The sequence below is a fragment of the Grampus griseus genome, assembly GCF_964374135.1.
Source record: "Grampus griseus genome assembly, chromosome: 1".
Classification (NCBI taxonomy): Eukaryota; Metazoa; Chordata; class Mammalia; order Artiodactyla; family Delphinidae; genus Grampus; species Grampus griseus.
Window position 1 is genome coordinate 67972189 of NC_139017.1, and position 27560 is coordinate 67999748.

General features: G+C 41.0%; 1 protein-coding gene across 1 annotated transcript; it reads left to right on the forward strand.

Moving 5' to 3' along the window:
- SLAMF6 (SLAM family member 6) lies at positions 1 to 26682 on the forward strand (the record flags this gene model as incomplete). The annotated part of the gene is made up of 8 exons (XM_082647895.1): positions 1 to 106; positions 18240 to 18560; positions 21322 to 21585; positions 22057 to 22173; positions 22488 to 22526; positions 23580 to 23659; positions 26178 to 26252; positions 26602 to 26682. The coding sequence occupies 8 exons, from the start codon at positions 1 to 3 to the stop codon at positions 26653 to 26655; spliced, it is 1056 nt and encodes a 351-aa protein (XP_082504021.1). The 3' UTR covers positions 26656 to 26682.
- Between the last annotated feature and the right edge of the window lie 878 nt (positions 26683 to 27560).

Here is a 27560-nt window from a genome sequence, read left to right on the forward strand (position 1 = left end):
ATGCCAAGAACATTGACTGCCTTGAGGTCTCCAGCACCATTCTCCACTGCTAAGAGTATGATCTGGCTGTTCCAGTCTCTCACGCTTGTCTCCTGCCTTGGCCCAGGTAAATACTGAAGCGGACCCATGTAGTCATGAGTCACTCCTGGTTTTGTGCAGCTTGCTCAATCTAAATCACCTATTTATAGGTGTCTGTCTGTCTCTCTGCCAAGGGATCCGGTGGGGCTCACAGTGGTGCCTGATAAACTGCCGTTGTCTCTCAACCTAAAAGCTTATGGCCTGAGATGGTTCAGAGTTAAGAGTTCCAACTGTGTTTTCATTTAAGTGAATTATCTGCTGGGGCATGGTAAATGTGCTCTTATGAGACAAGACTCTTTGGGTTTTATGACCAGCATGTTGTGGTATAAAGAGACCGAAAGTTAAGAAAAGAGGTCTTCTTACTTACTGTGGTGTCACAGGTAGGTTACACGTTCCTCCTGAGCCTCACAATCTTCATTGGAAATATTGAAATTCTATGGTTGGGCTTAGCCGAAATTTCTGAACCCAACTAAAACACTAGAAATAGTCCTCTCAGTTTTTGCTTACTGTGATAAAAAGCGTTCTCCAGCTTTCCTTTCCTTTGATGCAAATCAGGGGCTATCTAGTCCAGCAGCACCCAATTTGGCAGACAGAAAGGAATTATCTGATCCTGCCTGCTTCTCATTCCCTGCTGTCCATTTCATGGAAAGCATGAAGGTTCATGTCAGGTTTGGAGAACCACAAGTGGTCAGCTGGGGCCAAAGTATAGGATGGGGCAGAAGACAAAACAGGAAAGCTAGCCCAGAACTAGCCCAGGGTAGCAGATAAAAATAGTTAATATTCATTGAGGGCTCATACTGTTCCAGGAACTGGGTCAAATATTGTACATACATCATATACATAAGCCTTATGACAGTTCTGTGAGTCTATACTATTATTATCCCCTTTTTAAATAACTTGCCCAAATTTCATTAGACACTAGGTGGCAAGCTCTTGCAATATTTTTGAGGAACAGTGACAGTTGAATAAACACGGTAGCAGCACAAGAGGAAGAAGGACAGAAGCAAAAATCATCATAGATGTAGAATTAACTAGATTAACTGGCAATGGGAATTAGGGGGGAAGAGAATTCACTGTCATCCAATAAATATTCATTGAGCACCTACTGGATGCCTGGCACTGTTCTAGTTCCTGGGGATACACCATGAACAAAGGAGGCAAAAATTCCTGCTCTTGTGGAGTTAACTTTTTAGCGGGGGAGACAAACAATAAACAAGATAAATAAGTGAAATAGTACATTTGATAGTGATAAATGATAAGAATGAAATAAATCAAGCAGGGAAAGGAGATATGAAATATTGGGGGGGGTGAAATTTCAGAGTAGCCAAAGAAGGTTACAAAGTTGCGGGGATGAGGGAGCAGCCATGAAGAGAAGGTGATTTCTATTTTGGAGCTACTAATTTTAAGATGTTAGGTGTGATATCCATGAGAAGATTTCCTGAAAGCAGCTGGAAATTTAGGACTGGAGGTAGAGCTGAGGCTGGAAGTTTAGAAGTCACAGCATAGAAGTAATAAATGAAGTTAAGGAGAAAAGTGTAAGGACAGAAACTTGGGAAATAAGTATAAGATGTAGAAAGAGGGAGAATTTACTTACACATTCAAGAGCCACTCCCCAGCATGGGAGCAGAGACCCGTGTCTTTGCCTCCTTGCAAAATTGAACCCATCTCTAGAATTAAATGTTCTGAACGTCCTCAGGTTAAAATTCCCCTGCTTCTCCTCATTCCCATCAATACTTCTCATAGGGCCCTATGAAATATACACTATCCTCACTTTAAGGAAGAGGAAAGAAGGCATACAACACTTAAGTAACTTGCTTAATGTCACACTGTTATGGGCGAAGTGGGGATGGTGCAGAAAAGAAACATACTTGAATGTGTTTTGCAGGTGTTCTGAAGCCCAGGAGGAAAGCAGTGATTTCCAGGGTTAGAACCTGGCTCCAGAGTCTGTATTCATAACCACTTTACTCTGCTAGTTAGTTTATACACAGTTATATATTCACATAAATGTATATATAATTATAAACTGTGATACTAGGAAGAAAATAAGCAGGGTACTGATGCTGAAAACTTGGCTTCTGTACACTGGTGCTGAATTGAATCTCAGAGACAGAGTTTTAGGTGAAATAGAAAAGTGTAGCTTTATTGCTTTGCCAGACAAGGGAGACAAAGCAGGCTCCTGTCCTCAAAAACTGTGTCCCAACCTGAGTTTTTTGGTTTTTTTTTTTTTTGTGGTATGCGGGCCTCTCACTGCTGTGGCCTCTCCCGCCATGGAGCACATGTTCCGGACGCGCAGGCCCAGCAGCCATGGCCCATGGGCCCAGCCGCTCCGTGGCATGTGGGACCCTCCCGGACTGGGGCACGAACCCGTGTCTTCTGCATCGGCAGGCGGACTCCCAACCACTGCACCACCAGGGAAGCCCTGGTGAGGAGTTTTATGCAACGGTTCAAGGTTGGGGTTGCTGATAAGATTAGGGTGTGTGCAGGACCTGCACTCCTTCAATTTGTTCTCAGGTAATCTGATGAGTTTCTATGGTTCCTTTAATCTGGCCTCAGGTGGTCTTCTTGAAGAGCTTCTCTGGTTCCTTTAATCTGGAATGAAGAATGCTGATATATTCCATTTTGGGGGTTTTAGTTCTGTAGAAGAGCTCAAAGATATTGCTGTTTAACCCTTGAGGCGGAACCAGGACCCTGCCCCAAGGTTGCACTATTGTTTCTTGGCTGCTCCTCTCCCGTCTCTGCATCCCCTCTCTTCCTTGATTAGCAACTATTCTAATCCGCCCTTAGGAACTCAGGGAAGGTCATGGAGGCTGGAGTCTATTCCCTACAAACAAGAAATGGGGGACATAAAGCCTTCCATGCCCAGGAGTCCCCACAGTGTCCTTCTTGGTTTCAGTACCATTGCAGAGAAAAACAAGAGGATCTGCTTTGGATGAGGTGATGTGGAATGGATTTTCTGGAAAGGTAGCAACTCCTCTGATATTTAAGGAGTGTGAGAAGTCAAACAGGGGAGGAGTCTAATGAAGAAGCATTCAAAGCAGTGGGAATTACATGTGCGAAGGCCCTGGTTCAGGGAAGAGTTTGGAGTGATTAAGGAAGGGAAAGAAAACTACTGTGACAAGAGTATGGCACAAATAAAATCACTCTTGAAAACAAGCATGAAGGAAGATGACTCATGCCAGCCTACATTCTTTCAAGGGGCTGGACACCATAACTTGCTCCTTTTAAGAAATGTATCTGAAAAGATAAACCATGTTAAGAAATAATCCCAATTGGTATAACTGAAATCAGACATTATCATGCCCTGGAGAAAATGAATCTCATTTGCTTCTCCGTTTTATTCTTTATAGGTGGGAACTTACTTATCAAATGTCAATATGCATACAAATTATTAGGGAATCTTATTATAATGCTGATTCTGGAATGGAGACTAAGATTCTGCATTTATAACAAGCTCCCAGGCAACCCCAGTGCTGCTTCATGAACCACACTCATGAGACTTTAGTCACAGTGGGGTTGGAGGGATGGAGAAATAAGAACAAATTCTTCAAGTGTGTTTGCAGGAAGCAGATACAGGTATTCTGATGCTGAAGAGAGAACAGTGGTAGGAAATATATGTACAGCCAATACACATGGGCCAACCAAATGATTCTGACGTTTTGAGTCAAAAACTTACAGGCTCTTCTGCTAAGAGATTGTAATCCGATGACTCCCCTTCCCCTGAGCAGCATTATCTACTTCTTACTAACCATCCACACCTTCAAATGTTTATTGTTGCTCACCACAGGCAGAGAGTTGTTTATATTTTGTCACTATCCTCAAGGACAACTGTGTCTTTCCACCTCTCAGAATCTGTGGTCTGTGCCCACTGGACTACCAGCCTTCCACACCTCCCAGTTTTCAGTCTCCCACTACAGATCTAGCCTCAGTTGTGTCTCCATGTGCACACAAAATTTTTGTCTTTCTTTTTTTTCATTAAGGTGAAATTCACAAAACAAAATAATAATATTAAAATGTACAATTCAGTGACATTTAGTAAATTCACAGTGTTGGGCAACCACCACTTCTATTGCTCCAAAACATTTAGTCACTCCAAAAGGAAACCTTGTACTCATTAAGCAATCACTTCTCATTTCTCCTTCCCCCTATCCCTCTTCAAACACTAATCTGCTTTCTGGCTCAATGGGTTTATCTATTCTGAATATTTCCTATAAATGAAGTCATGCAACATGTGACTTTTTATGTCTGACTTCTTTCTTAGTACAATGTTTTCAATGTTTATTCATATTGTATCATGTATCAGTACTTTGTTCCTCTTTATTGCTGAATAATATTCCATTGTATGTGTGTACCATATTTATTTATCCACTCATCTACTGATGGACATTTGTGTTGTTTCCACCTTTTGGCTTTTGCAAATAGTTCTATTATGAAGACTTTTGTACAAGTATTGTTTTCAGTTCTTCTGGGTATATAACCAGGAATGAAATTGCTGGATCATATGGTAATGTTGTACTTAATTTTTTGAGGGATCACTAAATAGTTTTTTCCACAGTGTCTGTACCAGTTTACAAGCCCACCAGCAATGTATAAGGGTTCTAATTTCTCCACATCCTTACCAAAACTTATTTTCCAATTATTTACTATTATTGTTGTTGTTATTATTATTAATCACCATCTTAATACATGTAAAGTGTATTGTGGTTTTGATTTGCATTTCCCTAACAACAAATGATATTGAGCCTCTTTTCATGTGCTTATTGGCCGTTTGTATATTTTCTTTGGAGAAATGTCTATTCAAGTCCTTTGTCCCTTTTTGATTGGATTATTTGTCTTTCTTTTTTTTTTGAGCTATAAGAGCTCTTTAACTACGTTGAATACTAGACCTTTATCAGATATATGATTTATAAATATTTTCTCCTATTCTGTAAGTTTTATTTTCATTACCTGATAATGTCCTTTGATGCACAAAAGTTTTTAATTTTGATGAAGTCTAATTTATCTATTTTTTCTTCTCCTGCTCACACTTTTGTTGTGATATCTAAGAATTCATTGCCAAATCCAAGATCATGTAAATTTACACCTATGTTTTCTTCTAAGAGTTTCATAATTTTTTGCTTTCATATTTAGGTCATTGAAACATTTTGAGTTGATTCTTGCATAGGTGTGAGGGAGGTGTTCAACTTCATTCTTTTGTTTATAGGCATCCTGTTGTCCCAGCACTATTTGTTGAAGCAACCATTCTTTCCCAATTGAAAGATCTTGGTATTCTTGTCAAAAATTAACTGTCCATAAATGTATGGGTTTATTTATGGACTCTCAATTCAATTCCATATAGACATCTATATGTCTATCTTGATACCAACAATGCACTGGCATGTGATTAATGTAGCTGTGAAAATTTCTAAATTGGGAAGTGCGAGTTCTTCAATTTGTTTTTATTTTTCAATATAGTTTTGGTTATTTGGGGTCCCTTACAATTCCATATGAATTTGAAGAATGGCTTTTCTATTTATGAAAAAGAAAGTCACAAAAGTCATTGGAATTTTGATAGAGATTGAACTGAATCTGTAACTTGCTTTGGGTAGTATCGCCAAATACTTAATCTTAAATCCTACAATCCAAAAAAAAAAAAAAAAAATCCTACAATCCATGAACATAGGATGTCTTTCCATTTATTTAGGTATTCTTTAATTTCTTTCAAAACATTTCATAGTTTTCAGCATATAAGTCTCGAATCTCCTTGGCTAAATTATTCATAGATATTTAATTATTTTAGATGTTATTATATATGGAATTGTTCTCCTAATTTCCTTTTCAGATTGTTCATTGCTAGTGTTTAAAAATACAATGTGTAAAAAATTAATTAATTAATTAAAATAATAAAAATACAATGTGTATTTGTAAAATACAAATTTAAACTATACAATTGTAAATTTACAATTGTAAAAATATGTGTTGTAATTGTAAAGTTTTGTAAATTGATCTTCTATGCTACAATTTTGCTTAATTCATTTATTAGCTCTGATAGATTTTTTGTGGATTTTTTTTTATATATACTTTTTGTTTTATATCGGAGTGTAGCTGATTAACAGTGTTGTGATAGGTTCAGGTGCACAGCAAAGGGACTCAGTCAGCCATACATATACATGTAACCATTCTCACCCAAACTCCCCTCCCATCCAGACTGCCACATAACATTGCGCAGAGTTCCCTGTGTAATACAGTAGGTCCTTGTTGGTTATCCATTTTTAATATAGCAGTGTGAACATGTCGATCCCAAACTCCCTGACTATCCCTTCCCCCGATCCTTCCCCCCAGTAACCATAAGTTCATTTTCTAAGTCTGTGAGTCTGTTTCTGTTTTGTAAATAAGTCCATTTGTATCATTTCTGTTTAGATTCTGCATATAAGGGATATCATACAATATTTTTCTTCCTCTGTCTGACTTACTTCACTCTGTATGACATTCTCTAGGTCCATCTATTTTGCTGCAAATGGCATTATTTCATTCTTTTTAATGGCTGAGTAATATTCCATCGTATATATATAGCACATCTTCTTTATCCATTGCTCTGTTGATGGACATTTAGGTTACTTCCATGTCTTAGCTATTGTAAACAGTGCCTCAATGAACATTGGGGTACATGTATCCTTTCAGAGCATGTTTTTCTCTGGATATATCCCCAGGAGTGGGATTGCAGAGTCATATGGTAGCTGTATTTTTAGTTTTTTAAGGAACTTCCATACTGTTCTTCACAGTGGCTGTACCAGTTTACATTCCCACCAACAGTGTAAGAGGGTTCCCTTCTCTACACACCCTCTCCAGCATTTATTGTTTGTGGATTTTTTGATGATAGCCATTTTGACTGGTGTGAGGTGATGTCTTGTAGTTTTGATTTGCATTTCTCTAATAATTAGCGATGTTGAGCATCTTTTCATGTGCCTGTTGGCCATCTGTATGTCTTCTTTGGAGAAATGTCTATTTAGGTCTTCTGCCTATTTTTTTAAATTGGGTTGTTTGTTTTGATGATATTAAGCCTCGTGAGCTGTTTGTAAATTTTGGAGACTAATCCCTTGTTGGTCACATCATTTGTAAATATTTTCTCCCAATCTGTGGGTTGTCTTTTCATTTTGTTTATGGTTCCCTTTTCTGTGCAAAATCTTTTAAGTTTAATTAGGTCTCATTCATTTATTTTTGTTTTTATTTCCATTATTCTGAGAGATGGATCAAAAAAGATATTGCTGTGATTTATGTCAGAAAGTGTTCTGCCTATGTTTTCCTCTAGGAGTTTTATAGGTTAGGTCTTTAATCCATTTTGAGTTTATTTTTGTGTATGGTGTTAAAGAATTATCTGATTTCATTTTTTCACATGTAGCTGTCCAGTTTCCCCAACACCGTTTGTTGAAGAAACCGTCTTTCCACCATTGTGTAGTCTTGCCTCCTTTGTCATAGATTAATTGACCATAGATGTGTGGGTTTATTTCTGGGCTTTCCATCCTGTTCCATTGATCTATATTTCTATTTTTGTGCCAGCAGCATACTCTTTTGATGACTGTAGCTTTGTAGTATAGTCTGAAGTCAGGGAGCCTGATTCTTCCAGCTCTAGTTTTCTTTCTCAAGATTGTTTTGGATATTTGGGGTCTTTTGTGTTTCCATACAAATTAAGATTTTCTTTGTTCCAGTTCTGTGAAACTTGCCATTGGTAATTTGATAGGAATTGCATTGAATCTGTAGATTGCCTTGGGTAGTATTGTCATTTTAACAGTACTGATTCTTCCAATCCAAGAACATGGTATATCTTTCCATCTGTTTGTGTCATCTTTGATTTCTTTCATCAGTATCTTACAGTTTTCAAAGTACAGGTCTTTTCTCTCCTTAGGTAGGTATATTCCTAGGTATTTTATTCTTTTTCATGTGGTGGTAAATGGGATTGTTTCTTAAATTTCTCTTTCTGAATTTCATTGTTAGTATATAGAAATGCAGCAGGTTTCTGTGCATTAATTTTACATTGTGCAACTTTACGGAATTCATTGATTATCTCTAGTAGTTTTCTGGTAACATATTTATGATTCTCTATGTATAGTATCATGTCATCTGCAAACAGAAACAGTTTTACTTCTTCTTTGCCAATTTGGATTAGTTTTATTTCTTTTTCTTCTCTGATTGCCATGGCTAGGACTTCCAAAACTATGCTGAATGAAAGTGATGAGAGTGGACATCCTTGTCTTTTTCCTGATCCTAGAGGAAATGCTTTCAGCTTTTCACCAGTGAGTATGATGTTAGCTATAGTTTTGTCATATATGGCCTTTATTATGTTGCAGTATGTTCCCTCTTTGCTTACTTTCTGGGAAGTTTTTATCATAAATGGGTGCTGAATTTTCAAAATATTTTTCTGCATCTATTGAGATGATCACATGGTTTTTTTCTTCAATTTGTTGATGTAGTGTATCACACTGGTTGATTTGTGGATATTGAAAAATCCTTGTACTCCTGGGATAAATCCCACTTGATCATGGTGTATGATCCTTTTAATGTACTGTTGGATTCAGATTGCTAGTATTTTATTGAGGATTTTTGAGTCTATGTTCATCAGTGATATTGGCCTGTAATTTTCCTTTTTTGTGGTATCTTTGTCTTGTGTCAGGGTGATGGTGGCCTCATAGAATGAGTTTGCGAATTTTCCTGCCTCTGCAATTTTTCGCAACAGTTTCAGAAGGATAGGTGTGAGCTCTTCCCTCAATGTTTGATTGAATTCGCCTGTGAAGCCATCAGGTCCTGGACTTTTGCTCTTTGGGAGTTTTTAAATCACAGTTTCCATTTCAGTACTTGTGATTGGTCTGTTCATATTTTCTATTTCTTCCTGGTTCATTCTTGGGTGACTGTTCCTTTCTAAGAATTTGTCCATTTCTTCCAGGTTGTCCATTTTATTGGCATACAGTTGCTTGTAGTAGTCTCTTATGATCCTTTGTATTTCTGTGGTGTCATTTGTAACTCCTCCTTTTTCATTTCAAATATTATTGTTTTGAATCCTCTCCCTTTTCTTCTTGATGAGCCTGGCTAAATGTTTATCAATTTTGTTTATCTTTTCAAGGAATCAGCTTTTAGTTTCATTGATCTTTGCTACTGTTTTCCTTGTCTCTGTTTGTTTATTTCTGCTCTGATCTTTATGATTTCTTTCCTCCTACTAACTTTGGGTTTTTTTTTTTGGTTGTTGTTCTTCTTCTTCTTCTTTCTCTAATAGCTTTAGGTGTAAGGTTAGGTTGCTCATTTGAGATTTTTATTGTTTCCTGAGGTAAGATTGTATTGCTATAAACTCACCTTTTAGAACTGCTTTTGAGGCATCCCATAGGTTTTGAATCATTGTGCTTTCATTTTCATTTGTCTCTAGGTATTTTTTAATTTCCTCTTTAATTTCTTTAATGATCCATTTGTTCTTTTTTTTTTTTTTTTTTTTTTGTGGTACACTGTTGTGGCCTCTCCTGTTGCAGAGCACAGGCTCCAGACTTGCAGGCTCAGCGGCCATGGCTCATGGACCTAGCTGCTCCACGGCATGTGGGATCTTCCCAGACCAGAGCACAAACCTGTGTCCCCTGCAATGGCAGGCAGACTCTCAACCACTGCGCCACCAAGGAAGCCCCCATTTGTTCTTTAGTAGCATATTTTTTAACCTCCACATGTTTGTGTTTTTTATAGTTTTTTTCCTGTGGTTTATTTTTAATCTCATAACGTTGTGATCAGAAAAGATGCTTGATATGATTTCAATATTCTTAAATTTACTGAGGCTTGCCTTGTGGCCCAGCATGTGGTCAATCCTGGAGAAGGTTCCATGTACACTTGAGAAGAATATGTATTCTGCTGCTTTTGGATGGAATGCTCTATAAATATAAATTAAGTCCATTTGGTCTAATGTGTCATTTAAGGCCTGTATTTCCTTATTGATTTTCTGTCTGGATGATCTGTCCATTGATGAAAGTGGGGTGTTAAAGTCCCCCATTATTATCGTGTTACTGTTGATTTCTCTCTTTATGGCTGTTATTTGCCTTATATATTGAGGTGCTCCTATGTTGGGTGCATATATATTTACAATTGTTATATCTTCTTCTTGGACTGATCCCTTGATCATTGGGTAGTGTCCTTCTTTATCTCTTATAACAGGCTTTATTTTAAAGTCTGTTTTGTCTGATATGAGTATTGCTACTCCAGCTTTATTTTGGTTTCCATTTGCATTGAATACCTTCTTCCATCCCCTCACTTTCAGTCTGTATGTGTCCCTAGGTCTGAGGTGGGTCCCTTGTAGACAGCATATATACAAGTCTTGTTTTTGTATCCATTCAGCCAGTCTATGTCTTTTGGTTGGCATATTTAATCCATTTACATTTAAGATAATTATCAATATGTGCATTCGTGGGCTTCCCTGGTGGTGCAGTGGTTGAGAGTCCTCCTGCCAATGCAGGGGACACAGGTTCATGCCCTGGTCCAGGAAGATCCCACATGCCACAGAGCGGCTGGGCCCGTGAGCCATGGCCACTGAGCCTGCACGTCTGGAGACTGTGCTCTGCAGCGGGAGAGGACATGACAGTGAGAGGCTTGTGTACCACAAAGAAAAAAAACATATATATATATATATATATATATATATATATATGTGCATTCGTATTGCCATTTTCTTAGTTGTTTTGGGTTTGTTTTTGTTGGTCTTTTTTCTTCCCTTCCTCTTTTTCTCTTTTCTCTTGTGATTTGATGACTGTCTTTAGTGTTGTGTTTGGGTTGCTTTTTCTTTTGTGTGTGGGTATCTGTTGCAGTTTTTGGGTTTGCTGTTCCCATGAGGTTTTGATATATCAGTCTATATATGTGCAAGTTTATTTTGTGGTTATTGTTATTGTTTGTTTGTTTGTTTTAAGTTGCTAGTCTCTTTCCTGCATAGAGGAGTTTCTTTAACATTTGTTGCAAGGCTCGTCTGGTGGTGCTGAATTCTCTTAGCTTTTGCTTGTCTGTAAAGGTTTTGACTTTTTGTCCAAATCTGAATGAGAGTCTTGCTGGGTAGAGTATTCTTGGTTGTAGGTTCTTCCCTTCCATCATTTTAAATATATCATGCCAGAGAGACCTTCAAGATGGTGGAGGAGTAAGACGTGGAGATCACCTTCCTCCCCACAAATACATCAGAAATACATCTATATGTGGAACAACTCCTACAGAACACCTACTGACACTGGCAGAAGACCTTAGACTTCCCAAAAGGCAAGAAACTCCCCACGTACCTGGGTAGGGCAAAAGAAAAAAGAAAAAACAGAGATAAAAGAATAGGGAAGGGACCTGCACCTCTGGGAGGGAGCTGTGAAGGAGGAAAAGTTTCCACACACTAGGAAGCTCCTTCACTGGTGGAGATGGGGGATGGGCGGGGGGGAAGCTTCAGAGCCATGGAGGAGAGCACAGCAACAGGGGTACAGAGGGCAAAGTGGAGAGATTCCCACACAGAGAATCGGTGCCAACCAGCACTCACCAGCCTGAGAGGCTTGTCTGCTTACCAGCCGGGGTGGGTGGAGGCTGGGAGCTGAGGCTTGGGCTTTGGAGGTCAGGTCCCAGGGAGAGGACTGGGGTTGGCTGCATGAACACAACCTGAAGGGAGCTAGTGCTCCACAGCTAGCAGGGAAGGAGTCCGGGAAAAAGTCTGGACCTGACTAAGATGTAAGAGACCTTTGTTTAGGGGTGCATGAGGACAGGGGATTCACAGCACCCCCTAAATTAGCTCCAGAGACAGGTGCGAGCTATCAACACAGACACCAGAGACAGGCATGAGATGCTAAGGCTGCTGCTGCAGCCACCAAGAAGCCTGTGTGCAAGCAGGTCACTATCCACACCTCCCCTCCCTGGAGTCTGTGCAGCCCGCCAGGCCAGGGTCCCGTGATCCAGGGACAACTTCCCCAGAAGAACACACGGTGCTCCTCAGGCTGTTGCAACATCACGCTGGCCTCTGCCGCCGCAGGTAGAGGTGGGGCTAGTGGCAGCCTCTGGGAGGGCTCACGCCAGTGGGTACTTCCCAGAACTGCTGCTGCCAGTGACCTTGTCCCTGTAGTGAGCCACAGCTGCCCACTGTCTCTGCAGGAGACCCTCCAACACTAACCGGTAGGTTTGGTTCAGTCTCCTATGGGGTCACTGCTCCTTTAGCCAGGTCCTCATGCACACAAGACTTTGTGTGTGACCTCCAAGAGTGGAGTCTCTGTTTCCCCCAGTCCTTTGGAAGTCCTGAAATCAAATCCCACTGACCTTCAAAGTCAGATTGCCTAGGGATTCCTAGTCCCATTGCCAGACCCCCAGGCTCGGAAGCCTGACATTGGGCTCAGAACCTTCTCTCCAGTGGGAGAACTTTTGTGGTATAATTGTTCTCCAATTTGTGGATGATCGCCCACCTAGCAGGTATGGGATTTGATTTTATCGTGATTGTGCCCCTCCCACTGTCTCAGTGCAGCTTCTCCTTTGTCTTTGGATGTAGGGTATCTTTTTTGGTGGGTTCCAGCATCTTCCTGTCAATGCTGTTCAGCAGTTAGTTGTGATTTCGGTGCTCTTGCAAGAGGAAGTGAGCCCATGTCCTTCTACTCTACCATTTTGCGCCAATCTATTTTTGTGGACTCTTTAGGATTTTCTATCTATAAGATCACATCACCTGTGAATAGGAATAGTTTCACTTTTTCCTTTCCAATTAAGATACCTTTTATTCTTTTTCTTGTCTAATTGCTGTAACTAGAACTTCCAGTACAATGTTAAATAGAAGTGATGAAAGTAGGCATTGTTATCTTGTTCCTGGCCTTACGTGGAAGGCTTTCAGTCTTTCATTCTTTTTTAAAAAATCTATTTATTTATTTATTTATTTTTGGCTGCATTGGGTCTTTGTTGCTGTGGGTGGGCTTTCTCTAGTTGCAGTGAGCTGGGGTTACTCTTCATTGCAGTAGGCAGGCTTCTCATTGCAGTGGCTTCTCTTGTTGTGGAGCACGGGCTCTAGGCATGCAGGCTTCAGTAGTTGTGGCACACGGGCTCAGTAGTTGTGGCTCACGGGCTCTAGAGCACAGGCTCAGTAGTTGTGGTGCACAGGCTTTGTTGTTCCACAGCATGTGGGATCTTCTGTGTCCCCTGCATTGGCAGGTGGATTCTTAACCACTGCACCACCAGGGAAGTCCCTTCCATTCTTGAATAGAATGTTAGATGTGGGTTTCTCAAATGCCCTTTATCAAGGTGAGGAATTTCCCTTCTACTTTTAGATTCTTATGTGTGAAACAGTGTTGGATTTTGTTAAATGTTTTTTTCTGTATTAATTGAGATGATCATGTGTCTTTTTCCCTTAATTATATTAATGTAGCATATTGCATTGATTGATTTTCATATGTTGAATCACTCTTACATTCCTGAAATAAATTCCAATTAGTCTTGGTGTATAATCCTTTTACTATGCAGCTGGATCCAGTTTGTTAATATTTTGTTGAGGGTTTTTCCATCAATGCTTATAAGGGATAATGGTCTATAGTTTGTGTGTGTGTGCGTGCATGTGTGTGTGTGTGTGTGTGTGTGTGTGTGTGTGTATGATATCTTTGGCTTTGGTAAAGGTAATGCCGGCCTCATAGGATGAATTAGAAAGTGTTTTCTCCTCTCCTTTTTTGGGGAAGTGTTTGAGAAATATTGACATTAATTATTCTTTAAATATTTGGTAGAATTCACCAGTGAAGCCATCTGGTCCTGGACTTTTCTTTGCCAGAAGGTTTTTGATTACTGATTCAATATCTTTACTTGTTAAAGATCCTCTTAGATTTTCTATTTCTTCTTAAGTCAGTCATGGTAATCTGTTTGTTTATAGAAATTTGTCTATTTCATCTAAGCTATCTAATTTGTTACCATACAGTTATTCATATTATTCTCTTATAATCGTTTTTATTTCTATAAGTTCTGCAGTAATGTCCACTCTTCCATTTCTAATTTTAGTAATTTGAGCCTTCTCTATTGTTCTCTCAATTAATCTAGCTAAAATTATGTCAATCTTCCTGATCTTTTCAAAGAACAAATTTTCCCTCTGAGCACTGTGTTCGCTGCACCCTGTAAGTTTTGGTATGTTGTATTTTCATTTTCACTTGTCTTACTCAAGATCCTGCCTTATATATCTCTTCCCTTCTCTATTAAATCTCTTGAGAAATCAGCCCCTACCCTCCTTCTGAACTTGTTTCATGCTGAGCTGAAACAACCCACTATATCTCTTTTTCCTATAGATAGGCCTAAGCCAGTCCTAGGCCTAAGCCATTCCCGTAGGTTAGATATCCCAAAGTTTCTCTGACTTTTCTCTTTTTCAGAATCAGTTCAGCCTTACCTGCTTCCTTTATTCCTTTGCATTTCTCAAAAATACTCCATGTTTCTTAATATATTCAAAAAAAATCATTCAGATAATCATTCAAGACACTTTACATTCTGATCTCAACCTATTTAGTATTCCAAGATCCCTGGGCCAGATTCTGGGGGCATAAAGAGCTGACTGATACATTACTCATGTTTCCAGAGTGAGTGAAACATGTAAACAAACATACTCCAAATTTCTGCTGACTGAACATCCACACCACGGGTTGGACCTCAGCACCACCCACATGCTCCAAGTGGCTCCCAGTGACTTATAAGGGATGCTTCCCATAGGCCCCCAAAGCAGCCTTCTGTTAAGGTCATGAGGCATCCTCCCAATTCTTAGTCTCTTCTGATTCTAGTCCTCCAAATCTGCAGCCAGCTGAACCACTTACAGAAGACCTCAATGCTCTGCAGAGAACGTGGATATCCATGCCAAGGATGCTGACCCAAGACATTCCCAAAGCATCAGTGCTGATCCCAGGCAGAGTAGAGAAAAAGGCCTTCTTGTGCCTTCTGGGCCACACCACGTCATCTGGGTCCCAAAGCAGCTCTCCTAGAGTCCAAAGTCTTTCAGAGGAGCCTTTGAGCTTTTTCAGTAACTTCTTACCTTCACCTTCCTTAAGCACAGTGGCTCTTATCTTCTTTTTTTTCTTAGACTTGCAGGGAATTACTTCTACCAACCCCTTCTCCTTCTATAACTTTTCCTCTTCTCCAACCACAAACTCCTGTCTCCTCCCCTGTACCAAATGCAAACCCCACAAATATAAACAAAGGCAAACAGATATTTGAACTTATCCTTGAAGGATAAATAGGAGCTCACCAGATGGGAAAATGTGAGCAAGGTATTTCAGGCAAAGGGAACAATTGAGCAAAGAAAGAGCCGGGCATTCTTGAAATAATCAAGCAATGGAGAACTTCTTGTTTTTATTCAAAACCCAACTACAATGTTACCTTCTCTGCAAAGTGTTCCCTGACAACCCCCAACCCTTTCTACCCCATCATTTTCACTATTTGTGCTCCTATAGAGCAGTTATCTCTATCAATTCAACATTTATTGAGCTCAAAATTGTGCTAAATGCTAGGAATACAGAGATGATAAGCATAATCCCTACCTCAAGATTATGAAAAATAGAGGAAAAGAACATTTTAACTATATCTAAGAGAAAGAAACACTCGATATTGAGTGTGCAGGGTGCAATTAGTGGTGTGAGGGCAATGCAGAAGCAAACCCTATCCTAGGTCAACGCCTAACTCACCACACCATAGCTACATGTTTACCTGTCAAACTCCTCTAACAAACGGTGAGTCCAGAGAACAGATAATGTCTTATTCATTTCTATATTCAGTCTTCAGTCCAGAAACTGGTACATAAAATGAATCTAATAAGTATGGTCTGAATGCCATGATTTCTAAGGCTTTTACTCACTGAATTGGCATAAAGCTGAGCAAATAGTACAATGAATGGCCTGTTAAATAAATGAATGATTTCAATCTATAACAACAAAGGAAACTTAAAGGTCTGTGCTAGAGAAGGAAGAACAGTTCTTGGAGAGTCTTTGGGCCACAGGGTATGCCGAGACCCGTTACAAAGAGAAACCGGTCCTAAACATCCTGGGCAGAGAACCTGCAAAACAAGGGATGGAGCTGTGCTCATTCACCCAGCAGTATTCATTGGGTGCCTACTCTGTGCCAAGCACTGTTCAAGAATGTCCAGCACCGTGAACAAGACAGAAAAAAATCCTTGCTTTCATGGAGCTTACATTCTTATAGAAGGGGAAAAGAACAAAAAAACAAATATGCAAATTACAGAGTATGGTAGAAAGTAAGTATTACAGAGAAAAACAAATTCAAAGGCAATGAGTACACAGGAGTGAGGGCTTGTGGTGAGGAAAGCGTGGTCACAGAAGGCCTCCTTGAGAGGGGATGTTTGCATTAAAGACCTTATGGAGACGAAAGAGTGAGCCATGTGGACACCTGGGGGAAGAGCATTCTAGGCAGAAGGAATTACAAGTGTACGACTCTGGCCTGTTCAAGGAATAACCAGGCCAGCATAGTGTGAGCAAAGGGAGTAAGGGGGAGAGTTATAGGAAATTAGGCTAAAAAGAGAAAAATGACCATATCATTCTGGCCCTCATAGGCCATTGTAATTGTTTTGTTTTGTTTTTTCTTGTTGTTTTAACCTCTTTTACTGAAATATAGTATACAAAGAGAAAATTACAAATCCTAAGTGTCAGCTCAAGGAATAATCATAAAATGAATAAATCTGTGTATCCAGACACAGGTTAAGGAATGGCACATTATCAGCAGCCCAGAAAACCCCCTCTATGCTCCCTCCTATTTGCTATCCCTCCCTCCTCCTCAAAGGTAACCCTATCCTGACTTCTAAAGTAATAGATTTGTTTTGCCTGTTTTTTAACTTTAAATAAATGTAAGCATGCCACTGTATTCTATTTGTATCTGTATTTTCTTTTTTCACTAAAGATTTTGCTTGTGATATTCACCCATGTGATTCTGAGAGGGAAGAATGGTCAAATGACAAACAACAGCATGTTAAAGTGCTGATGGGAAAGATGTAGTAAAGAGAGGGAATTGGTGGCAGTGTTCATGTGATGGGCATGCATGTGACAATTTGAGAAAAAGAGAGGAAGTGTGAGGTCACCCAGGAGCTGAGTGCAAAGATCCTGAGACATTTCCTCACCTACTCAGATCCTCTCCTGAGAATTAAGAGATCTTGAGAAGGTTGAGGTTGTGGTAATGGTTACCTATTCATTGATTCACTCAAACATTTCCATATCCTACTTTGTGTTAGGCACAGTGCTGAGATATAAAGATAATTAAGACATGGTCAGCTGGACAAACAAGTAAACAGAGGGCTAAAAAAATGGTATGATAAATGCTAGGAATTTGGCAAAAGATGGTAAAGAAACATCTTCTTTAAGAATGACTGTGACTATTTCACCTTTTTTGCTTGAACATTAATGGCTCTGAGAGAGGCTCATGAGAGTATAGTCATTGTATGTTACTTTGAGGTTAACTATTATTTTTATGCTTATCAGTTTTTATCTCCTCAACTACTAGAAAATAATCTTTTGGGAGAATAAAAGATATCTTCTGGTATCATGGAAAGAGCACAAAGTAGTTAGAGTCAAAGGAGTTGGGTCTGAATCCTGACTCTGTTATTCCTTAGCTAGGTAACCCTGGGAAAACCAGGTAACCTCTCTGTGCCTCAGATCCTTTCTATAAATGGAGATGGTAATATTCATCCTACTGCCTCACAGAATTGTTGTCAGCGTCGAATGAAATAATGTATAAGAACTGTAAATTCCTATTACTAGTCCTCTAAATCTCACAAGCCTACTATGCTGAACACAGTAAGTATTTAATAAATGTCAAGCTTTGATTATATTTCATCAGCAAAGACTTGTGGGTTTTGAAGTCTGTGCCAGAGAGTTGATATAGTTGTCCCTCTCTATCTCATGCCCAGATAACTCAGAAGCTGGGATCAGATAGTGTGGCCATGACTCAGGAGTGACCAGCTAGTGTGGGAGGGTAGACTGGCCAGGATCATCTGGATCAACTACTCATTAAACAAGAGTGCCAGACATTTTGCTGGGGTGGAGCCTCTGTGATTGCCCATTTCAACACTCCTCCTAACCCTTTCCCTTTTCATCATATTTCTGGACTTCAGTATCAGAGAGCTCTAACTGTCTGGCAGAGGATGGAGAAAGGGTGTGGGGAACAGGGGGAGGGCAGGGAGAGTTATAGCAGTTTTCTTTCTGTGTTCACAGGGAACACAGTTTCACAAACCAGCTCAACCCCATTGATTGTGAACGGGGTCCTGGGGGAGTCTGTAACACTTACCCTGAAGTTTCCTGTGGAAGAGAAGATCACGTCCATCACCTGGCTACATGAGGGAAAATCTGCCATCTTCATAGCGCCAAATGCACTAAACAGCGTGACTGACCCAAAGCGGAAAAATCGATTGAATGTCACCGAGTCCTATTCCTTGCAGCTCAGCAACCTGACGATGGCAGACTCAGGACTTTACAGAGCCCAGATAACCACACTGACCTCTTCACTGTTTACCGATTATGATCTGAGGATCTTCAGTGAGTCAAATCATGGGGTTTAATTGTGTATGGACTGAAAAATAGTACATATTTCAAGTCTATGTGACTGCAAGTGTGCACTATAGCTTAGTGGTAAAAAGCATGGCATTTGGAGCTAGACTGAGGTCCAGCAACAAAACTATTCAATGGCATTGCACAGCAGTTAGTGACAGAGCTAAGATTAGAACCTAAATCTTGTGACTTCTAGACCCTGTACTAGGCTCCATTACACTTGTTGAGACAAGTTTCTTCTGCCACTATTTAGAAGACCAAGCACAACTTCTTCTGCAACAGCCACACTCCTGAGGCTGAATGCCAATGGCTTCTCAGGGCCTTTTGGAGTGCCTCTCCTTCAAAAGCACATACACAGAGAGATGTGTAAGCTACACCAACATGTTTTACAATTGTGCAAAGGTATTTTAAGATATAAATTATATAGGTTTTCTTTTAAAAAACACTGGCCAATTGTTCTGTATGTACTAGGCTAGGGATGGCAAAGATTTGATCTTATGGGCCAATATCAATTAATTGGGAGTAACTTTCTAGGGTTCAGTGTTAAGAAAGATATCAGAGTCATGTTGTTTATTCACTGAGTCAACAATATTTGTTAATCAGGGATAATATACGAGACACTGTTTTAGGCCCTTGAAATACATCAGTGAACAAAACAAAGGTCCCTGCTCTCATGGAACTGACATTCTGAGTAGGGAATATGGGAGCAATAATAAACAGTACACATAATATATAAACAAATGACACAGTAAGCTGCGAGTGCTATGGAGAAAGAGAGATTAGAACAGAATAAGGAGCATCAGAAGTGCCAGAAAGCAGTGGTCAATTTTAAATGGAGTGATCATAATAGGCCTCATTGAGAAGATGACATTAGAGCCAAGACATGTTGGAGGTAAAAGAGTGAGCCATGCAGATATCTGGATGAAGAGCCATCCCACACAAGCACTCCCTGTGTCTGGCAGCTCAAGGAATATAAAGAAGGTCAAACATCAAGGAGCAGAGTAAGAGAGAGCAATAGGAAATGAGGTCAGTAAGGAAGTAGGGGGCCATAACTTCTAAGGCTATAAGAGCCATCACAAGGACTTTGGCTTCATTTTTGGGGGAACGGACAACAATTGGAGGGTTTTGCAGAGAAGTAATATAATTTAACTTACTTATTTAAAGGATCTCTTTGGACAAGTGTGGAAGCCACTGAACCAATTAGGAAGCCACTGCAACTATCTAAGCAAGAGGTAATACTGGCTTGGACCAGAGTGGTAGCAGTGGAGGTAGTGAGAAGTGGTTGGATTCTGGATATATTTTAGAGGTAAAGCCACCAGGATTTTGTGATGTGGGAGTATGAGAGGAAAAGATGAGTCAGGGATGACTCCAGGGCTTTTGGCTTGGATAACTAGAAGGATGCAGTTGTTGTCAACTAAGATGGGGAAAGTTGCAGATTGAGAAGGTTTTAGAGAGAAAAACAGGAGTCTTTTTGAACATGTTGAGTTGGAGATACACATTATATCCAGGTAGAAATGTCAAGTCAGTAGTTATATATTCATCAAATGGAGAAAGATATCAAGATAGGTTTTTGAGGTCAGCAACAGACATTGGCTGAAGGAGATGTAATATTCATGCCAAATATTTGCCATTTCTGTGCTACATGCTGTCTCATTTAATTCTCATAATTACCCAAGAAGTAAGTATTATTGCCCAGTTTTATAGATGAGGAAACTTAGGCATGAAGAGACTAAAATTTGTCCATGTAGCCAGTAAATGACAAAGCCGTGATTCTAACCTAGGTCTTCCTAACTCTAAATCCAACATTCTTGCCATGACATGAAAATTCTGTTCCAGCAAGGTATGTTCCACCACCCCTACTCAGTTAGCTAAGCTTAAAGCATTACTTAATCTCTTCTAATCAGACAGTTGGAGTCATTCTGTTTCTATTGGGTCACCTTTATTTCAACCCTTGGGCGGAGTCTAGGTCAGAGGGCTTTTCTGTACTGCTTTCATGTCCCCATTGATTCACAGCCACTGACACCTTAGAGGTGATATTTTCTGGTCTCTGCTCTCGGATATTTCTGCAACATATGCAGTCCCAAATATATTGCACTTCTTTCTTCCCCAGAATTTCTTGCTTTCTCTCTGTTTCTTCACTTCTTCCTTTCCTAATTCTTTAATTCTCAACATTTCCCTTTCTGACTTGGTGACACTCTACATCAAGGTCTCTTTGTCATCATTTGAGCCAGCATCAGCTCCAGTGAGAACCAATATTCCCACAGATGTGGGAAATACAGTTCTCCAAGAGTGTTAAGCTTTTATCTTCCATCCCATCTAGGGAATTCTGACAATGGAGAAGTGTGCCTGGTCTTCTGGTTTTGGACCTGGCTGAGGTAGGGCTGGCCCTTAGTTTAGTCTCCAAATTATCTTTACATAAGGGGCAGTGAACAAGTGTTAGAAGGACCCCCAGGAAGAAACTGGAGCTCCAAAAATTAAAGTGATCAGCTTAAAATCACCTGACTAGTTGGCGACAACCCCAGTCTTTCCCTTCCCTCTCTCCCACTGCCTACTCTGTCTCATACTGATGTCCCTTATCATTTGGTCACCCCATACCTTGATGTCATCAATTAGGCAGTACATGCAGACTTATTTACAGAGTACACAGCTGTGTCAGGTGGAATACAGAAACATCGAGGTGAGAGATATTTTTCACAGAGGGCTGAGCCAAGACATTTGTCCTTAATCCAGGCCTCTTCTCTGCACACAGGACGACTGAGGAACTTACAAGTTGTCCCTCACACCAAATGGTCTAATAATAGGACCTGTGAGATCCTCCTGACCTGCTCTGTGGAGAATCCAAATGATAACATCTTATTCAGGTGGCAGGTCTCAGGAAACACACTTCAAAGTGAAGCAAACCTTACTATCTCCTGGGACCCCAAGAGTTTCAATGAAGAGACCTACACCTGCGTAGCTGAGAATGCTGTCAGCAATTTATCCTTCTCTGTCTCTGTCCAGAGTCTCTGCAAAAGTAAGTATGTCTCAGGTCTCTCTGAGAGCCTTGAGTGGCTGTGAGGTGTGGGGTGTCTCTTGTGCCCTTTATGATTCCTAAAACAGCAGCCCAGTAGGAGACAGCCAAGTGACACTGGGAAGGGACAGACATCCCCTGGGGCTCCATGCCTCTCACTCCCTCAGAGGTCTCTCCTTCCTCCCTCCCCCTCCACCAACCCTTTCTCCAGCCTACTCAGATCCCAAGAGCAAAGTCCTTGGGAAGGCAGGATTGCTTCCTCCCACTGGCTCTACCAGGCTCCACCATGCCCTGTCTGCCTAAATGGGACTCCCACTCCCAGAAAGCCTGCTCATACCCCCAGAGCCTCTGGGTATAGATGAACCCACCCAACTCCCAAAGATGGTCTAGAAGAGATGCAGTAGAGGCTCTAAAAAACCACTCTGGGCCTCACTCGATGTGTCTCAAGTGCAACTTCTTTTTTTTTCTTTTTAGGTGTTACTAATGAAAAAAATGAACACCTGGATACCACGTGGATTGTACTGGCAGTTTCTTCAATATGTATAGTCGTGGTCATCATCGTGTTATTATTTGTTTGGAGGAAAAAAATAGGTTTCCTTTCTTCCTACCTACTGTTTCTTCTCCAAGGTTCCAGAGACTTAGCATTTGGGGCCTCCAAAAGACTCTGTCTTGTAGAAGACAGATAAAGGGAGGGAGCATGCAAACCCTGGCTCAGCTGGTCCACTGGGACAACACCTGGGTTGTGAATACACATGTGCTAATCTCCTAGAAAAGTGTCTTACTGGAAAATGCAGGACCCTTTCGGGTCCCCTTCCACCACACCCTCTAGAGAGACACATCTAGGGGTAGGGGGTGGAAGGCTTCTCTCACTATAGTCACAGATTTCAATTAATTTTATTTTTCAGGTTTCTTTCAATTCTCTACTCAGCAAACCCAGTGTCCTGGTGAGCTTCCAGACTCTTAACTCCCAATCATAAAACAGATGGGAAGAACCAAGTGAAAAGGAAAGGAGGGCAGTCAGAGGGCTGTATAATGAGAGAGGAGGGAGTCAGAATGTCACTATTCAGATGGACCAGATGGTGCAAGGGGATAACACCTGGAACTGTGCAAGTTTGTCCCCTGTGTGACTTACAGGGTTCCTTACAAGCATGCAAACCGGTCACTCATGCAATTTCTTGGGGTAGGATTAGGGTCATTCCCCACTCTGCCAATGGAGAGACTAAGCACCAGTGAAAGGACTCATGACCTGTCCATTATCAACAGGAGGTGCAGGGTAAAGACAGGATTACAGCATCAAATGCTCAAAGACAAACTGCCTGACCCCATCACTCTCTTCAGCCAGGGTTTGGGCATTGAGTGGACACAGTCAGAAAAGAAAGTATGATATAGAGACAGAAACACAGGCTCTGGACTCAGACTGGCATTGAGTCTTATTTCATGGGTGAGAGATACATGAATTCATGCATGGAGGACCTGGCATGAGGTTTGGAGTCAGAAGGCATGCATTCAAATTCTTGTCTGATCACTTCCTGTGTGAGTTTGCACCAAGTCTGTAAAACTTTCTGAGCCTCCAGTTCCTCATCTCTAATATAATCAAACCCACTCTAAGGAGCTCTGAAAAGTTTAATAGTATTATATATGTGAAATAATCTGGCTCCATTATGCTCACCAGTGAGGTTCTCTAGCTCCTGTGTAGGCAGTGTTATTTGGTCCCAGAAGCTTCCCTTCCTGTGAAGCCAGAGGGAGACTCTGAGGATTTAGGATAGCTCAAGACCATGTGCCCCTGAGGAGATGAGGTCAGAAATAGATCACATGACTGAGAATGTTCTGGTTCAACCCAGAACTCCAAAGACTGTCAAAAATGAATGAACCCTAAGGAAGGGCCATGCTTTGAACAATTGCCTCTCTGGGGTCAGAGAATGGCCTGGGGTAGACAAGGTCCTGGGAGAGCAGACCAGAGTCCTTCAGCTACTGACTGTGCCTTCCTGTGTTAACAGCAGAGACTGTGAGGAACGTAGAGTATGCTTCCTTCTCTCCAGGGAGCACTGTGTATGCTCAGGTCACCCATTCAAAGAGGGTGAGTACTTTCAGGTTTATACTCCTTCATGGTCATTATTTTTACAGTCATTATACATGACATTGTCACCAAACTTTTCTAAATTCAAATGACATACACCATTGAGGAGAAGCAAAGGCAGCGACAAGAACTGCAGAGTTATGTGCGGGACCTTTCTAGACCTCAATGCTCACACCTCAGTAGAATGTTGACTCATACCCTGCTTTACATTGCTTAATCTAACTGCTTAATGCATCAGTGAGTCTTGTCCCTTCAGTTTAATTACAAGCTGCCTGGAAGTGAAAATTATGTCTTCCTCTCTCTTCCCCTATGTCTTAGCATGATGCTCAGTAAATACTTGCTGGATGGATCAGAGTTCATTTAAGCTTGAGAGCCCCCAGAAGGCATGATTCTGTATCAGGGGCTTTCTCATCCTGGATGTAGGGGAAATAGGGGAGCTCAGAAGAGTCTCTCAAGAGGGAAGAGGGGCAAGAATTTGCAATCCCTCAACAGTAGAGGACACTAATGGCATGAGCAGTCCTCAATCGTCCCCTGCCCTCTAGCAACATAACAGGATGGCTTTGGTCAGGCATCAGGAACTCCTCACCATGCATCAGTAATTCCCCATCAACCGCAAAATAAAGCACCTGCAGGTGGTACATTTCTAAATAACACTACACATCCTGGGAGGCCATTTTCCATGTCTTCTGAAAAATAACCCAAGAGAGCCAGCATTCTTCAGTTGATGGAAACAATGGTCTGGCTAGAAATCTTGGATTCCACAAGCAAATCTCCCTTCACAAAGCCCCTCACAGGTATTTGCAAAGTAGACTCTGAAGCTAGCCAACAATAAGAAGTGCTCTCACTTCAGATATTTCAACTGCCTTTCCAATTTCCTCTTGAAGACAAGATGAATTACTCTCAACAAACAAAGAAACTCTCCGGCAAGTTTGTTAACTTTTGCTTAGCAAAACATGGTACTTTGGAGAGTTTCAGAGGTTTTGATAACACCCCAAATATGCCTTAGTTAATTTAAAATGCCAAAAACTATGAGGATGGGGGACTTCTGTTACTGCCACACTTTTTATTCCAAGCAGAGCCATTCTTAAGACAAGATATTCCTGCTCTACCAGTTCCCCATGCTTGAGGAGAACCCCAGTGACATGATGACCAGGCAAATAGAATCACAGGGGTAAAATGAAGCAGGCAATAACTCCAGTTATAGGTAGTAAAGATCTGAGACAAAAGATGTAATACAATAACCATCTGGTGTGTAGGTTAGTTCCTAAAAATAGAGGAAGGAGAGTAGAGTTGGATGCAGGACAAGAATGTTTTCTTTCCTTCACACCACTGCCAACAAGGTCACCCTTCTCTCTCTTTCTGGTTCTTGAGACCACCGGTTTGCTGGAGTGTTGTGCTTCTGTTTGGGCCTCAGGAAAGGTGACTAATCCTTCACAGGTTTAAGAGCTAGTGGTGCTTTGTTTCCAGCTTCTCTTGCTAGACACTCCCTAGCCTTCCTCCTAAAGAACTTTGACATTATCCCTCATTTGTCACACTGCTTTTCCCAAGAATATACAGTAAGTCTCTTACATACAAATGAGTTCCATTCCAAGAGCATGCTCGTAAGTCCAATTTGTTCTTAAGTCCAACAAAAGTAACCTAGATACCCAACTAACACAATCAGCTATATAGTACTGTACTGTACTGTAATAGGTTTATAATACTTTTCACAAAAATAATACATAAAAAACAAAAAAACAAAAAAAATAAAGAAAACATTTTTAATCTTACAGTACAATACCTTGAAAAGTACAGTAATACGGTACAAGAGCTAGCTTACAGGGGCTGGTATCGAGTGAACAGGCAAGAAGAGTTACTGACTGGCAGAGGAAGAGGACATGGGAGATGGCAGAGCTGAAGGATCTCCTGCAATAGGAGGTGGAGGGCAAGCTGCAATTTCACCCATGCCTGATGTTGATGTCACAGGTTCTGGTTCCTTGCTGCATTCAATTTTAACTATTCTCTTGAAAAAATGATCCTGTGATGTCTGGGTAGTAGCTTTTTTTTCTCACCATAAATGACACGGTAGCACTGGATTGCATTCTGAACGGCTGCGGCAACCATCATGTACTGTTCTATATTTGCGTCCTGTGCCTCAAAAACTAACAGTGCCTCTTCAAATAAAGAAAATCCCCTTTCCATTTCCTGTATCGTGAATCTCTTCAGTTCTTCAATTACTTCTTCTTCCTCTTGTCTCTCTTCTTTCTTTGAGCCTCCAATTCTATCAGGTCTTCATTAGTAAGCTACACAAAGTAAGTACACAAAAGCTTGTGCACTTACTTGTTGTCAAGTACACAACCACTTGACATGACAATGTACACCAGACACGTGAACTAACTTACATGATTGGACATGTGAACACACGTTCACATCTTTGAAATATCACAACTTGAAGTCTCATAAGTAGGGGACTTACTGTATCTGTGAATGAGTACATTTCTCTTTATGTGAGCCAAATTGGTATGATTGTGTTTTACAGGAAATGGAAATCCCAAAACCTGTGAAAAACAATGACTCCACCACAATTTACTCTGAAGTTCAACAGTCCCAAGAGGTAAGCCTATGATTGGCACATCTTTTTACATTCTTACCTCTCTTCTCAGACCTATGACTTTGCAAATATGGTAAAAGTAAAGGGGCCATTTTACAGATGCACAAATATCAGCAGGATACAGAAAGTCTCAGGACAGCTCCAAAACATATCCAAGAAACTACCTTGTATTAGGATCACCACACATAACTGAGTTTTTAACCTACTTGTTTTTTAAATTTAATCCTGCTTATGCTGTCAATATCCCTTACTGCCTGTTAGTGCTCTCCAAACCACCTCTATATCCATGAGGAGTGGCCTGACACTCTAGTCCCTATTTACCTACTTTATTTTTCTCTTTTTTCCATTACAGAAAGCCCACCTATTCCAGGACAACTGCCCTTCACAGTGTCATGTAATTTGCTGAAAGTCTTCAAAGGAATTCAGGAACAACACATCTTCTAATCCTATGGGAGAGAACAGAGCTTGGTTTCTGTCTGACAACAGAATTTGAATATCTAGGATTATCAGACTTGAATCTGCTTACCTAGGTCAAACATTTAAGGAATAACATCATCTCCAGCATATGACCCAAATAACAATTTCTAATCAGCTCCAAGTGAAAACATACATCAGATACCATGCTTGAAAAAATCCTCAACAAAATACTAGCAATCCGAATCCAACAATACATTAAAAGGATCATACACCATGATCACTATCAATTGATCAATTTCAATATCTGCAAATCAATCGATGTGATACACCACATCAACAAATTGAAGAATAAAAACCGTATGATACGGGGGTGGAGTCAAGATGGCATACTAGGAGGATGCGGAATTCGCATCTCCTCACAACTAAGGCACCTACTGGGCACTGGTAAGGGACCATGAACACCTAAGTGGACAGGAGGAACCCCCAGCAACCAGGTAGGGTGTGGGGGGAGTGTAGGGGTAGAAGAAGTGGAGGTCAGAGGGGACTGGCGTCCCTGAGGGTTGGCTGGAGGAGGGGAAGGGATCCTATGCTCGAAGGGGGAAATTGGGGAACCACTGGGAGGGCAAAGGATGAACAAGGAGTGTGGCCAGGTTTCTCCTGCCCACTTGGGCCCCCAGGAGCCTGCTGAGATCCTGGGCCTGATCCTCTGCCCACCTAGGGATCCTCCAGCCATACGGATCTGAGGGAGAGGGAGGGAGGGAAGGGGGAGCAAAAGTAAAGGCCCGACCTCTAGGACCGGCACCCTTGAGGGGTGGCTGGGGGAGGGGAGGAGTTCCTACACCTAGGGGCACCCACTCATGGTTAGGGGTCCAGTGGCTACAGGGGAGACCCTGG